We start from the raw sequence: 13,372 nt of genomic DNA, 5'->3' as shown, positions 1-13,372 counted from the left end.
ACCCAGAGAGGGGAAAGGTGCAGCAGGTGGGGGAGGGAAGGGGCAATTAAATGGGGAGGGGAGTTATAGAGTGGTGAACAGGTAGGGAGTGGGGCAGTAAGTAGAAGGGGTAGGGAGTGGGGCAGTAAGTAGAAGGGGTAGGGAGAGGGGCAGTAAGTAGAATGAGTAGGGAGCGGGTGGGTAAGTAGAAGGGGTAGGGAGCGAGAGGGGAAAGTAGGGGGGGAAGTTAGCATGGGCTAAGTAGGAGGGGTAGGGAGAGGGGGGGTAAGTAGAAGGGGTAGGGAGCAGGGTGGTAAGTAGGAGGAGTAGGGAGATGGGCAATAAGTAGAAGGGGTAGGGAGAGGGGCAGTAAGTAGAATGAGTAGGGAGCGGGTGGGTAAGTAGAAGGGGTAGGGAGCGAGAGGGGAAAGTAGGGGGGGAAGTTAGCATGGGCTAAGTAGGAGGGGTAGGGAGAGGGGGGGTAAGTAGAAGGGGTAGGGAGCAGGGTGGTAAGTAGGAGGGGTAGGGAGCGTGGGCTAAGTAGAAGGGGTAGGGAGTGGAGGGGTAAGTAGGAGGGGTAAGGAGTGGGGGGTAAGTAGGAGGGGTAGGGAGAGGGGGGTAAGTAGAAGGGGTAGGGAGTGGGGCAGTAAGTAGGAGCGGTAAGGAGTGGGGGGTAAGTAGGAGGGGTAGGGAGTGGGGGGGTAAGTAGAAGGAGTAGGGAGAGGGGCCGTAAGTAGTAGGGGTAGGGAGAGGGGCAATAAGTAGAAGGGGTAGGATGGGGCAGTAAGCAGGAGGGGTAGGGAGCGGGGGGGTAAGTAGGAGGGGTAGGGAGAGGGGCAGTAAGTAGAAGGGGTAGGATGGGGCAGTAAGCAGGAGGGGTAGGGAGCGGGGGGGTAAGTAGAAGGGAGCAGTTTATCAGGAGGGGCATCTAACAGGGGCTATTATTCCAGTGTTGGCTTATAGTCAGTTATACCTTTTCTCTCCCTTATATGATATTGTTATATGAGATCTATAGTAACCCCCCCATTCCCAGCCCCCCCATTCCCAGCCTCCCCCATTCCCAGCCTCCCCCCCATTCCCAGCCTCCCCCCATTCCCAGCCCCCCCCCATTCCCAGCCTCCCCCCATTCCCAACCTCCCCCTATTCACAGCCTCCCCCCCATTCCCAGCCTCCCCCTATTCCCAGCCTCCCCCCATTCCCAGCCTCCCCCTATTCCCAACCTCCCCCTATTCCCAGCCTCCCCCCCATTCCCAGCCTCCCCCCATTCCCAGCCTCCCCCTATTCCCAACCTCCCCCTATTCCCAGCCTCCCCCCATTCCCAGCCTCCCCCTATTCCCAACCTCCCCCTATTCACAGCCTCCCCCTATTCCCAGCCCCCCCATTCCCAGCCCCCCCCATTCCCAGCCTCCCCCTATTCCCAGCCTCCCCCTATTCCCAGCCCCCCCATTCCCAGCCCCCCCCATTCCCAGCCTCCCCCTATTCACAGCCTCCCCCTATTCCCAGCCCCCCCATTCCCAGCCCCCCCCATTCCCAGCCTCCCCCTATTCCCAGCCTCCCCTATTCACAGCCTCCCCCTATTCCCCAGCCCCCCCATTCCCAGCCTCCCCCATTCCCAGCCTCCCCCATTCCCAGCCTCCCCCATTCCCAGCCTCCCCCCATTTCTTACAATGTCCATCTCTTTCTTCATACTCTCCAGCTTTTCTTGCTTCTTGGAGCCTTTGCTTTTCTTTTTGATCTTGACGTCCATCCCTCCATCTTCCTCTCGCTCCATCTCCACCGCGTACATGTCGTATTGTTCCTGAGACACAAAGGCGCCGCCATGTTACTTCTGTGGCCCCTCAGGCACCTTCACCCCCAAATTAACTCTCACTGGGACTTATTTCTACATTTTATTTGCTGTTCCCACTTTATAACCATGTCCCTCATACACAGGCTTTCCCTTCCCTGCGTTGGGTTCATAAAAACCAAGCGCAATTCTTGGTTCCAACACAATGTCACCAATGAGACCTTGATAAGAACGAGATACGTTATCTGGAGTCGCACCAGCGATTGGCTGATATTATTATTCTGTCGTCCAGATATAAATTCTACCCAGTCCCTTTGTTTTCTCTGCTTCATACAAACATTGCAGCAAGGAGAATTAGGAGTCATTTTATCTACTCATATCAGTAAAGTGTCCCAAACTCACAGAAATAGCTTAAAAATATGTTTAATTCAAATATATATAGAAACATTGGGGTAACAGTCACCCCGCTATAGTTCCAGGGGTACCCAGGGCACAAATAAGCACTCACCCCAAATCCCCCCCTAACTGGCCTTCAGGCTGGGCCCCCTTAGCCCATAACAAGGTTACAGATATATAGAAACATTGGGGTAACAGTCACCCCGCTATAGTTCCAGGGGTACCCAGGGCACAAATAAGCACTCACCCCAAATCCCCCCCTAACTGGCCTTCAGGCTGGGCCCCCTTAGCCCATAACAAGGTTACAGATATATAGAAACATTGGGGTAACAGTCACCCCGCTATAGTTCCAGGGGTACCCAGGGCACAAATAAGCACTCACCCCAAATCCCCCCTAACTGGCCTTCAGGCTGGGCCCCCTTAGCCCATAACAAGGTTACAGATATATAGAAACATTGGGGTATCAGCCCCCCCAAATCTCGCTCTAATCCCCCGTCAAACTGTTAGGAGTAAGTAGGAAAGTCAGTTGATTTTGTGAGAGAGATTAATGCCCCCCCAGTGCCCTATAGTAATGGGCCAAGATAGAAGTGAAACCTATATTAATGCAGATTAAATCGGAAGTGAAATTACGCGAGTGGAACAAGTGATACACAAATAGGAAATGAAACCGCTTATTTTTACCATTTCATGGAATTTTGAATATTTTGAAAAATTGAGAAAAAAAAATAAAAAATTTTCTTTTGCTTCATTTCCTTTTTTCCCAACTAAAACCTACCCAGCTCTTTATGAAGTTGTGGAAAATGAAACGATTGTAGGGAAAATGAGAGCAATCGGAGATACAGAAGCCCCTCCATTGCCCCGACCCCGGGTATTAGTGAATCAAAATCATCAAAAAGGGGACAAAAATCGGCCAATTCTGCCCCAAGTGATGGGGGTTATTCTCTGCACTTACCTTTTTCCCCATCTTGTATGATGTTCTGGGGGGGGATCAGTCCAGAATTAAGGATGGCGCTGACAAATCTTGGCTTGGTCTCATCAGTGCCTTATAAACCCCAAGGGCTTTACCCCCCCCAGGGGCAGAAAGGGCATCGCTCCCTCCCCTTTGATTCGCTACTTTACGTCTTTTGCCTGTAGCCAATGGCTGAGCTGGGATAAAACAAGGACGATAAGATTATGGCACCTTGTCCTGCCCTTCATCCCCCTCCTCGGCCCAACACTCTCTGTACAAAGGGCACATTCTTGCCCAAATATAGGGGAAAAAAATTCAAAATATTTTCACCAATTTTCTCTGATTTGATTTAATTGTTCTTAATTGTTCCCTAAGCACCGACTCCAAATATTGTATCAAACTGGGGTATTTCCATAATGTTACGACTCCCTCCCTCTAGGGCTGATTGGACAGAAGGGCAGAGAGGGCATTTGCCCTTGGGGCCCCAGTATGAGAGAAGGGCCTTGGTGGGGGGCAGCTAAAGCTACGTAGGATATGGGGTTATATTATAAAAGACACTAAGTTTGCCCTGGAGCTGTAACCCATAGCAACCAATCTGCAGGCACCTGTTCAAAAGCAAACATCTTATTGGTTTCTATGGATTACTGGGCAAACTTAGTGCCTTTTATTACATAAGGGGGTTAATATTGTGTTAGTAAGTACAAGTTACCACTGAGGCACGGGGGTGTTTTTATTGCTTGTGTGTGTGTTTGATGGTTGGACGGTTGTCAACAAAGGGAGGCCCACGGCAACACATGCCTCCACCCCCTTGTATGTGTGTGTCCGTCATTTATGAAAATATGGGACTGGACTTAAAAAACCCCCATTGTTTATATTCCCCTTTGCTTTCTAAGTATTTTACCCATCAGGCTTAGCGACATGGACCTTTATATCCACCATTTTGGTTTCCACACCTGAAGAAGAACCCCCATTGTATATAATCCCCTTTGCTTTCTAGGTATTTTACCCATCAGGCTTAGCGACATGGACCTTTATATCCACCATTTTGGTTTCCGACACCTGAAGAAGAACCCCCATTGTATATAATCCCCTTTGCTTTCTAGGTATTTTACCCATCAGGCTTAGCGATATGGGCCTTTATATCCACCATTTTGGTTTCCACACCTGAAGAAGAACCCCCATTGTATATATTCGCCTCTGCTTTCTAGGTATTTTACCCATCAGGCTTAGAGTCATGGACCTTTATATCCACCATTTTGGTTTCCACACCTGAAGAAGAACCCCCATTGTATATAATCCCCTTTGCTTTCTAGGTATTTTACCCATCAGGCTTAGAGACATGGGCCTTTATATCCACCATTTTGGTTTCCACACCTGAAGAAGAACCCCCATTGTATATAATCTCCTTTGCTTTTCTAGGTATTTTACCCATCAGGCTCAGAGACATGGGCCTTTATCTCCACCAATTTGGTTTCCACACCTGAAGAAGAACCCCCATTGTATACATTCACCTTTGCTTTCTAGGTATTTTACCCATCAGGCTTAGAGACATGGGCCTTTATATCCACCATTTTGGTTTCCACACCTGAAGAAGAACCCCCATTGTATATATTCGCCTCTGCTTTCTAGGTATTTTACCCATCAGGCTTAGAGTCATGGACCTTTATATCCACCATTTTGTTTTCCACACCTGAAGAAGAACCCCCATAGTATATAATCCCCTTTGCTTTCTAGGTATTTTACCCATCAGGCTTAGAGACATGGGCCTTTATATCCACCATTTTGGTTTCCACACCTGAAGAAGAACCCCCATTGTATATATTCAGCAACAGCCATTGTTATCTGTACAAAATGTGAGAGAATAAATGTATTTCTGCACTGGAGAAACAACTCATTAATCAGCCTGAGATCAAACGCAGGTCTCGGTTACAGCAGGAAATGAATGTTCTTTCGCTTTGGGGGAATTTGGCGCAGAGTTGGGGGGAGACCCGGACTTTCCAACCAGGTGGAATGTTAGTATTTCCAACCCACAGAGACAAGATGAAAGACTCTCTCTTACAGGGAACTGTCTCTTAGCAAATGACAGCCTGTAAGAGACTAGCCATATTCCTCATTTCCCAGGGTGCCACAGCCATGTGGCCTGTGCTCTGATAAACTTCACTCACACTTTACTGCTGCGCTGCAAGTTGGCGTGATATCCCCCCCCCCCTCCCCCCCAGCAGCCGATCAGCAGAACAATGGGAAGGGAGCAAGATAGCAGCTCCCAGTAGGTATCAGAATAGCACTCAATAGTAAGAAATCCAAGTCCAGCTTGGGACTCCTCCAGTTACATGGGAGTAGGAGAAACAATAGGTTAGCTGAAAGCAGGTCTAATGTGTAGCGCTGGCTGAAAGCTCAGACTCAGGCACAAGGCACTGAGATGGCGCCTACACACCAATATTACAGCTACAAATACATTTGTTGGTTGAAGAATAAAAGGTTAAATGGCAGAGGGAATTATTTGCTGTGTAACAGTGTGTTTTTATATAACTGCGGCCACTGCACTCCATTTGAACTCACTTCTCACTTTCTATATTTTCTTCAACATTATTATTCTTTTTATTTGATTTCCATATTAGTAGTGATAGTTCTGTGAAAGTTACTGCATCAACCGCAACAACAGGAAATGTGTCTTTATTCAAAGGTAACAAATTCTGTAATAATGCACAATAGTTCTAGCAATGGAGGAAACGCAATCTGATCATGGATGGCTGTTCCTGCTGAATTGTGCTTAGTACAGGGGAATCCCTATGTGCCATAGTTTTATGGTATCTCTCTGTACAGGCTATGAGCAAACTTAGGGGGCTGTTCCTGCTGAATTGTGCTTAGTACAGGGGAATCCCTATGTGCCATAGTTTTATGGGATCTCTCTGTACAGGCTATGAGCAAACTTAGGGGGCTGTTCCTGCTGAAATGTGCTTAGTACAGGGGAATCCCTATGTGCCATAGTTTTATGGTATCTCTCTGTACAGGCTATGGGCAAACTTAGGGGGCTGTTCCTGCTGAATTGTGCTTAGTACAGGGGAATCCCTATGTGCCATAGTTTTATGGTATCTCTCTGTACAGGCTATGAGCAAACTTAGGGGGCTGTTCCTGCTGAATTGTGCTTAGTACAGGGGAATCCCTATGTGCCATAGTTTTTTGGTATCTCTCTGTACATTCTATAAGCAAACTTAGGGGGCTGTTCCTGCTGAATTGTGCTTAGTACAGGGGAATCCCTATGTGCCATAGTTTTATGGTATCCCTCTGTACAGGCTATGGGCAAACTTAGGGGGCTGTTTCTGCTGAATTGTGCTTAGTACAGGGGAATACCTATGCTATAAGCTTAATGGCTTATATACATGGTTACAGATATTGCGAGGCTTTAGCAGACTCCAGGCGGACATTCCATAAGCTGTAATATAAACCTCTGTATATTGTGCAAATATACCTACACAATTAAAGAACAATGAACAGATATTCGGGTATGTAGAGCTGCTGTTATGTTATTCTTTAGATACGTTATCACGGGAAGGGAATTCATTCCAGTAACAGAGCATGAAGGTTAAAACAAACACAATAGATGTTTAGCCAAAAGGACTACTTTACAAACACAAGCGCAAGTGCCAAGGATCTGTGCCACTGTGACAGAATGCTCTGTTATACAGATAGCTAGAATCTCAGCCATAAAGCAGGGCAGGACTGCTGCTTACAATGGGGGGATCAGATAGGATCTGTGCCACTGTGACAGAATGCTCTGTTATACAGATAGCTAGAATCTCAGCCATAAAGCAGGGCAGGACTGCTGCTTACAATGGGGGGGGGATCAGATAGGATCTGTGCCACTGTGACAGAATGCTCTGTTATACAGATAGCTAGAATCTCAGCCATAAAGCAGGGCAGGACTGCTGCTTACAATGGGGGGATCAGATAGGATCTGTGCCACTGTGACAGAATGCTCTGTTATACAGATAGCTAGAATCTCAGCCATAAAGCAGGGCAGGACTGCTGCTTACAATGGGGGGATCAGATAGGATCTGTGCCACTGTGACAGAATGCTCTGTTATACAGATAGCTAGAATCTCAGCCATAAAGCAGGGCAGGACTGCTGCTTACAATGGGGGGATCAGATAGGATCTGTGCCACTGTGACAGAATGCTCTGTTATACAGATAGCTAGAATCTCAGCCATAAAGCAGGGCAGGACTGCTGCTTACAATGGGGGGATCAGATAGGATCTGTGCCACTGTGACAGAATGCTCTGTTATACAGATAGCTAGAATCTCAGCCATAAAGCAGGGCAGGACTGCTGCTTACAATGGGGGGGATCAGATAGGATCTGTGCCACTGTGACAGAATGCTCTGTTATACAGATAGCTAGAATCTCAGCCATAAAGCAGGGCAGGACTGCTGCTTACAATGGGGGGATCAGATAGGATCTGTGCCACTGTGACAGAATGCTCTGTTATACAGATAGCTAGAATCTCAGCCATAAAGCAGGGCAGGACTGCTGCTTACAATGGGGGGATCAGATTGTCCCCCATACTACAGTGTTCCAATAGTATCCAGAGAATTACTGATCAGAGGTGCATTATATCTAGATACTTATGTACGTTAGATGTGGCCCCCGGGGAGGGTGCCAAGTAGCCAAAAACCCTGTGCATCAACAATTATAAAGATTAAAGGGGAAGTGATTCCTTTCTGTAAAACCTCAAACTGCCTGTTCAGGACAGGGCTATAGAGAGCGCCACTGCCATCCCTGCAGAGAGTCCGGGAAGAAGGGAACCATGCAGCACCCATATAAGCAGGACGCCTACTCCCAAATGCCCGGCACCTACCAACAACCCAGCTCTTTGGGAGAGGGGAACAGTCGCCCCCCGGTGACGGCGGTGCCTCAGGAGAGGGTTAGAGATTACCTGGGGGTCTCTATAGCGAATCTGGTGTGCTGCTGCCTACCCCTGGGGCTGGCTGCTCTGCTCTACTCCATACAGGTAGGAAGGTCGGCCATTTTGGATGCACATATAGAGTTTAAACCTTTTACCTTTATATTACACTAAAATGTAAAGAGCTATCTGGTTGCTAGGGTCACTGACCCCACGACCCAAAAAGAAAAGCAGGTTAATACTGAAGCCAGATCATTATTCTTCTTTGTATATTTCTGTTCAGACTGTGTTTTGTTCATCTCCTGGCCTGTCACTGGAACTACCCACCTGGTTTCCAGAGTGATGAAGACCATAGCAACCAGATAGCCCTGGGTACCCCTGGAACTATAGCGGGGTGACTGTTACCCCAATGTTTCTATATATCTGTAACCTTGTTATGGGCTAAGGGGGCCCAGCCTGAAGGCCAGTTAGGGGGGGATTTGGGGTGAGTGCTTATTTGTGCCCTGGGTACCCCTGGAACTATAGCGGGGTGACTGTTACCCCAATGTTTCTATATATCTGTAACCTTGTTATGGGCTAAGGGGGCCCAGCCTGAAGGCCAGTTAGGGGGGGGATTTGGGGTGAGTGCTTATTTGTGCCCTGGGTACCCCTGGAACTATAGCGGGGTGACTGTTACCCCAATGTTTCTATATATCTGTAACCTTGTTATGGGCTAAGGGGGCCCAGCCTGAAGGCCAGTTAGGGGGGGATTTGGGGTGAGTGCTTATTTGTGCCCTGGGTACCCCTGGAACTATAGCAGGGTGACTGTTACCCCAATGTTTCTATATATCTGTAACCTTGTTTTTAGCACAGGGGAGCCTGACCAAAGAATTTTTCTCCCAGGAAAGCTTGAGCATAAATTGAGCAGCACTTCTGTAGGTTATAGATATGTATAATGGTTGCTACCCCCCCCCCCCCCAGTATATAGAGGTTGGAGAAGGTTGCCGCCTATACATTATAGCCTTTCAGGTGGGGTGCAGTTAGCGCTGAGCCTATGTGGCTTCTATCATACACAGTTGTATATTAAGTGTTTACACAGACTCGTTAACCCCCAGGGCTTCCAACTGAATGACTTCTATCCCTTTTTGGGGGTCTTTGAATTTGTAAATGGGTAGTTCACCTTTAAATTAGCTTTTAGTAAGGTGTAGAAATTGACACTGATATTAGATGACTTGCAATTGGTCTTCATTTTTTATGGGTTTTCAGTTATTTGACTTTTTGTTCAGCAGCTCTCCAGTTAGGCATTTCAGCAGCTATCTGGTTACTAGGGTCTTATTTTCCCTAGCAACCAGGCCGTTGTTTAAACAGGAGACTGGTATATGAATAGGGGAAGGGGCTGAATAGAAAGATAAGGAATAAAAAGTAACAATAACAATAAAACTGGAGCCTCACAGAGCAATAGGGTTTGGCTACCGGGGTCAGTGATCCCCATTTGAAAGCTGGAAAGAGTTGCTAGGATCCAAATGACCTTAGCAACCAGGCAGTGGTTTGGATGAGGGACTGGTATATGAATAGGGGGGGGGCTGAATAGAAAGATAAGGAATAAAAAGTAACAATAACAATAAAACTGGAGCCTCACAGAGCAATAGGGTTTGGCTGCCGGGGTCAGTGACCCCCATTTGAAAGCTGGAAAGGGTTGCTAGGGTCCAAATTACCTTAGCAGCCAGGGATGAGAGACTGGTATATGAATAGGGGAGGGGCTGAATAGAAAGATAAGGAATAAAAAGTAACAGTAACAATAAAACTGGAGCCTCACAGAGCAATAGGGTTTGGCTGCCGGGGTCAGTGACCCCCATTTGAAAGCTGCAAGGAGTCAGAAGAAGAAGGCAAATGATTAAAAAACTATAATAAATAAATAATGAAGCCCAATTGAAAAGTTGCTAGAAATAGGCCATTTAATCAAATGCTAAGAGTTAACTTACAGGTGAAACACCCCTATAACAGGATTCCCCCACTCTCTAGACAGAAAGTACCACTATCATCCTTGTTTGCCTGCATTTTATTATGTACATTTGTACCGGGGAGTCTCTATAACGTTACAGCACCCCAAAATAAGTCATAGTGTCCCAGTTAGTAAGGGTGTGTGTTACTGGGCACACAGATGAACAGACAGAAGGTGCCCCCGGGTCTCATTATTACTGCAGTTTGTTGGAATTAGGGGTGTCAGTTGGAACAAGGGATACTAGTACATACAGTACATAGTCTATAGCAGGGGTGGGCAAACTACGGCCCGCGGGCCACATCTGGCCCATTTACCTTTTTAATCCGGCCCACCAACTCCTGATTAGTTGCGCCCGTGCGTGCGCGTGACGTCAGAACGCACGGGGCACAACCGTAAAAAACTTCAGCTGCAGCGGGAGCCGGGGGACTGACACAGCCGGAGGAGGCAGGAGGTCGCTGGAGGATGGAGCCAAAGGAAGCTGTAGGTCGCTGGGGGGGAGCTGGTGGGAGGATGTTGAGGAGGATGATGGGAAGAATGCTGGGGGGAGCTGCAGGATGCTGAGTAGGATGCTGGGGGGAACTGCAGGATGCTGGGGAGTGGAGCTGGAGGATGCTGGGTGGGAACTGCAGGATGCTGGGGAGTGGAGCTGGAGGATGCTGGGTGGGATGCTGGGTGGGAACTGCAGGATGCTGGGGAGTGGAGCTGGAGGATGCTGGGTGGGATGCTTAGGGGGGAGCTGGAGGATGCTGGGGTGGGGAGCTGGAGGATGCTGGGTGGGATGCTGGGGGGAACTGCAGGATGCTGGGGAGTGGAGCTGGAGGATGCTGGGTGGGATGCTGGGGGGAACTGCAGGATGCTGGGGAGTGGAGCTGGAGGATGCTGGGTGGGATGCTTAGGGGGGAGCTGGAGGATGCTGGGGTGGGGAGCTGCAGGATGCTGGGGTGGGGAGCTGCAGGATGCTGGGTGGGAGCTGAGAGGCCCCGTGATTTCTAATGGCGGCCCTGGGCATAACGCTGGTCCGGCCTGGCCCGGCCTGGCCCGGGCCGTCTGTAAGTCAATGTGGCCCCTGAGCCAAAAAGTTTGCCCACCCCTGGTCTATAGGAATGGATCAGGCCGGTTCTGAGTTACAGAGATCCAGGATGGAACAATTAACTCCGTCTCTTCTTTTCCCCCAGACAAGAGACGCCCTCGCCCGGCGTGACACGGACTCCGCCGCGCGCTATTCGCAAACGGCCTTCCGACTGAACATCGCCGCCTTCGTATTCGGGATTGTGATTCTCATCTGCTGCATAGTCTATGTGGTCTGCTTCCCAAACAATTCCATTCATGATTATTCCAAATGAGCCGGCGCATCCCAGCATCCTCCACTGGGAAACCAGGGATGTGATAGGCCACACCCCCATTTAATCCATTTCTTGATTCAATATCTCTAAGCTCCGCCCCTTTCGGGAGAGAAAATCTGGACTGATCCAACTGGTACATTTATCGGGTGAAATCAACAGTTACTAAAATACACGTCTTTGTTTTTAATTACAAAAAAAAATAATTTTTGCGTACAAATGAGCTTTGTCCCTAAAATGTTGCAATAAAATTACCCAAAAAAACTTGCGGTGCATTTTGTTAGAATCTCTCTCTTTATTTTTCATGGAAAGTTCCTTTTACACGGAGGAAGTTGCAGTAAGTAAACAGGGGGCTTAGTGCTAATGCTGGGATGGAGGGGTTGGTCACTATTGAGTTAATGTTTAGTATGATGAGACAGTTTGCAATTGGTCTTCATTTTTTTTTTAATTATTTCACTTTTTGTTAAGCAAAAAGTTGGGAATTTCTGGTTGCTATGGTTCAAATGACCTTAGCAATCAGCAAGTGGTTTGAATAAGAGGCTGATATTTATAGGAATAGAAAGATAAGGAATAAAAAGTAACAATAACAATAAAACTGGAGCCTCACAGAGCAATAGGGTTTGGCTGCCGGGGTCAGTGACCCCCATTTGAAACCTGGAAAGAGTTGCTAGGGTCCAAATTACCTTAGCAACCAGGGAGTGGTTTGGATGAGAGACTGATATATGAATAGGAGAGGGGCTGAATAGAAAGATAAGGAATAAAAAGTAACAATAACAATAAAACTGGAGCCTCACAGAGCAATAGGGTTTGGCTGCCGGGGTCAGTGACCCCCATTTGAAAGCTGCAAAGAGTCAGAAGAAGAAGGCAAATAATTAAAAAAATAATAATAATAATAATTAAGACCAATTGAAAAGCTGCTTGGAATTGTCCATTCTATAGCCATAGTAAAAGTTAACATAAAGGTGAACCGTCGCTTTAAGGGAATCAATATGGCAGCTCCCCAGTGTTACCGGGAAAAGCACAGAGGGTACAGGACAACGTTGTATTTCTGAAGGTGAAAAGTTTATTGGGGCATTTGAAATGGTAACTGAAATGTCATGCAGAAGCAACAGGAAATGTCTGGCCACAAAACCCAAGTGCAGGGAGTAGGCAGAACTGAGAGGAGTGGGTCACATCTGCCTCCATCCGCCTCCCATTTACTGATTTACTGTATTCACACAGGGCACCATTAATTATATACACGTGCTGGGGAGAAAATATAAAGTACAGTAACTAGATGATCCACAGAGCTTGCAATCTAAGCGCTACTGTGTCCTAAAGCCACGAGGAGGATACAGGGTTCCGTACTGAGCTATGGGATATCAGCTCCTGTTATTTCCCCTAATCCCCCCCTAACTGGCCTTCAGGCTGGGACCCCTTAGCCCATAACAAGGTTACAGATATATAGAAACATTGGGGTAACAGTCACCCTGCTATAGTTCCAGGGGTACCCAGGGCACAAATAAGCACTCACCCCAAATCCCCCCCTAACTGGCCTTCAGGCTGGGCCCCTTAGCCCATAACAAGGTTACAGATATATAGAAACATTGGGGTAACAGTCACCCTGCTATAGTTCCAGGGGTACCCAGGGCACAAATAAGTACCCCAAATCCCCCCCTAACTGGCCTTCAGGCTGGGCCCCCTTAGCCCATAACAAGGTTACAGATATATAGAAACATTGGGGTAACAGTCACCCCACTATAGTTCCAGGGGTACCCAGGGCACAAATAAGCACTCACCCCAAATCCCCCCTAACTGGCCTTCAGGCTGGGCCCCCTTAGCCCATAACAAGGTTACAGATATATAGAAACATTGGGGTAACAGTCACCCCGCTATAGTTCCAGGGGTACCCAGGGCACAAATAAGCACCCCAAATCCCCCCCTAACTGGCCTTGAGGCTGGGCCCCCTTAGCCCATAACAAGGTTACAGATATATAGAAACATTGGGGTAACAGTCACCCTGCTATAGTTCCAGGGGTACCCAGGGCACAAATAAGCACTC

The 13,372-nt window shown here is 47.9% G+C and overlaps 2 protein-coding genes across 2 annotated transcripts in view; one reads left to right on the top strand and one right to left on the bottom strand.

The window, feature by feature from the left end:
- The window catches only part of atp4a (ATPase H+/K+ transporting subunit alpha), a 21,234-nt gene extending 18,036 nt beyond the window's left edge, over window positions 1-3,198 (bottom strand). Inside the window, exons 1-2 of the mRNA XM_031906369.1 lie at window positions 3,114-3,198; window positions 1,646-1,777 (exon numbers count right to left, since the gene is read on the bottom strand). Of these exons, the coding sequence (XP_031762229.1) occupies window positions 1,646-1,777; window positions 3,114-3,125 (144 nt within the window). The 5' untranslated portion in view covers window positions 3,126-3,198. The remainder of the gene's footprint in view (window positions 1-1,645; window positions 1,778-3,113) is intronic.
- A 4,666-nt stretch (window positions 3,199-7,864) lies between these two features.
- LOC116412262 (dispanin subfamily A member 2b-like) lies at window positions 7,865-11,594 on the top strand. Its single transcript, XM_031906109.1, has 2 exons — window positions 7,865-8,118; window positions 11,167-11,594. Exons 1-2 carry the CDS (start codon window positions 7,915-7,917, stop codon window positions 11,332-11,334), a joined length of 372 nt encoding a protein of 123 aa, XP_031761969.1. The 5' UTR covers window positions 7,865-7,914; the 3' UTR covers window positions 11,335-11,594.
- The last annotated feature ends 1,778 nt before the right edge of the window (window positions 11,595-13,372 follow it).

This window comes from Xenopus tropicalis, chromosome 7 (genome assembly GCF_000004195.4).
Source record: "Xenopus tropicalis strain Nigerian chromosome 7, UCB_Xtro_10.0, whole genome shotgun sequence".
NCBI lineage: Eukaryota > Metazoa > Chordata > Amphibia > Anura > Pipidae > Xenopus > Xenopus tropicalis.
This window is presented reverse-complemented; position numbering and strand designations above follow the sequence as displayed.

Bases quoted from the DNA above. Each gene is read 5' to 3' on its own strand.
- LOC116412262 (XM_031906109.1), top strand. From the start codon at position 7,915: ATGCAGCACCCATATAAGCAGGACGCCTACTCCCAAATGCCCGGCACC. The intron at 8,119-11,166 runs GTAGGAAGGTCG...CTTTTCCCCCAG, and splicing joins CTCTGCTCTACTCCATACAG to ACAAGAGACGCCCTCGCCCG.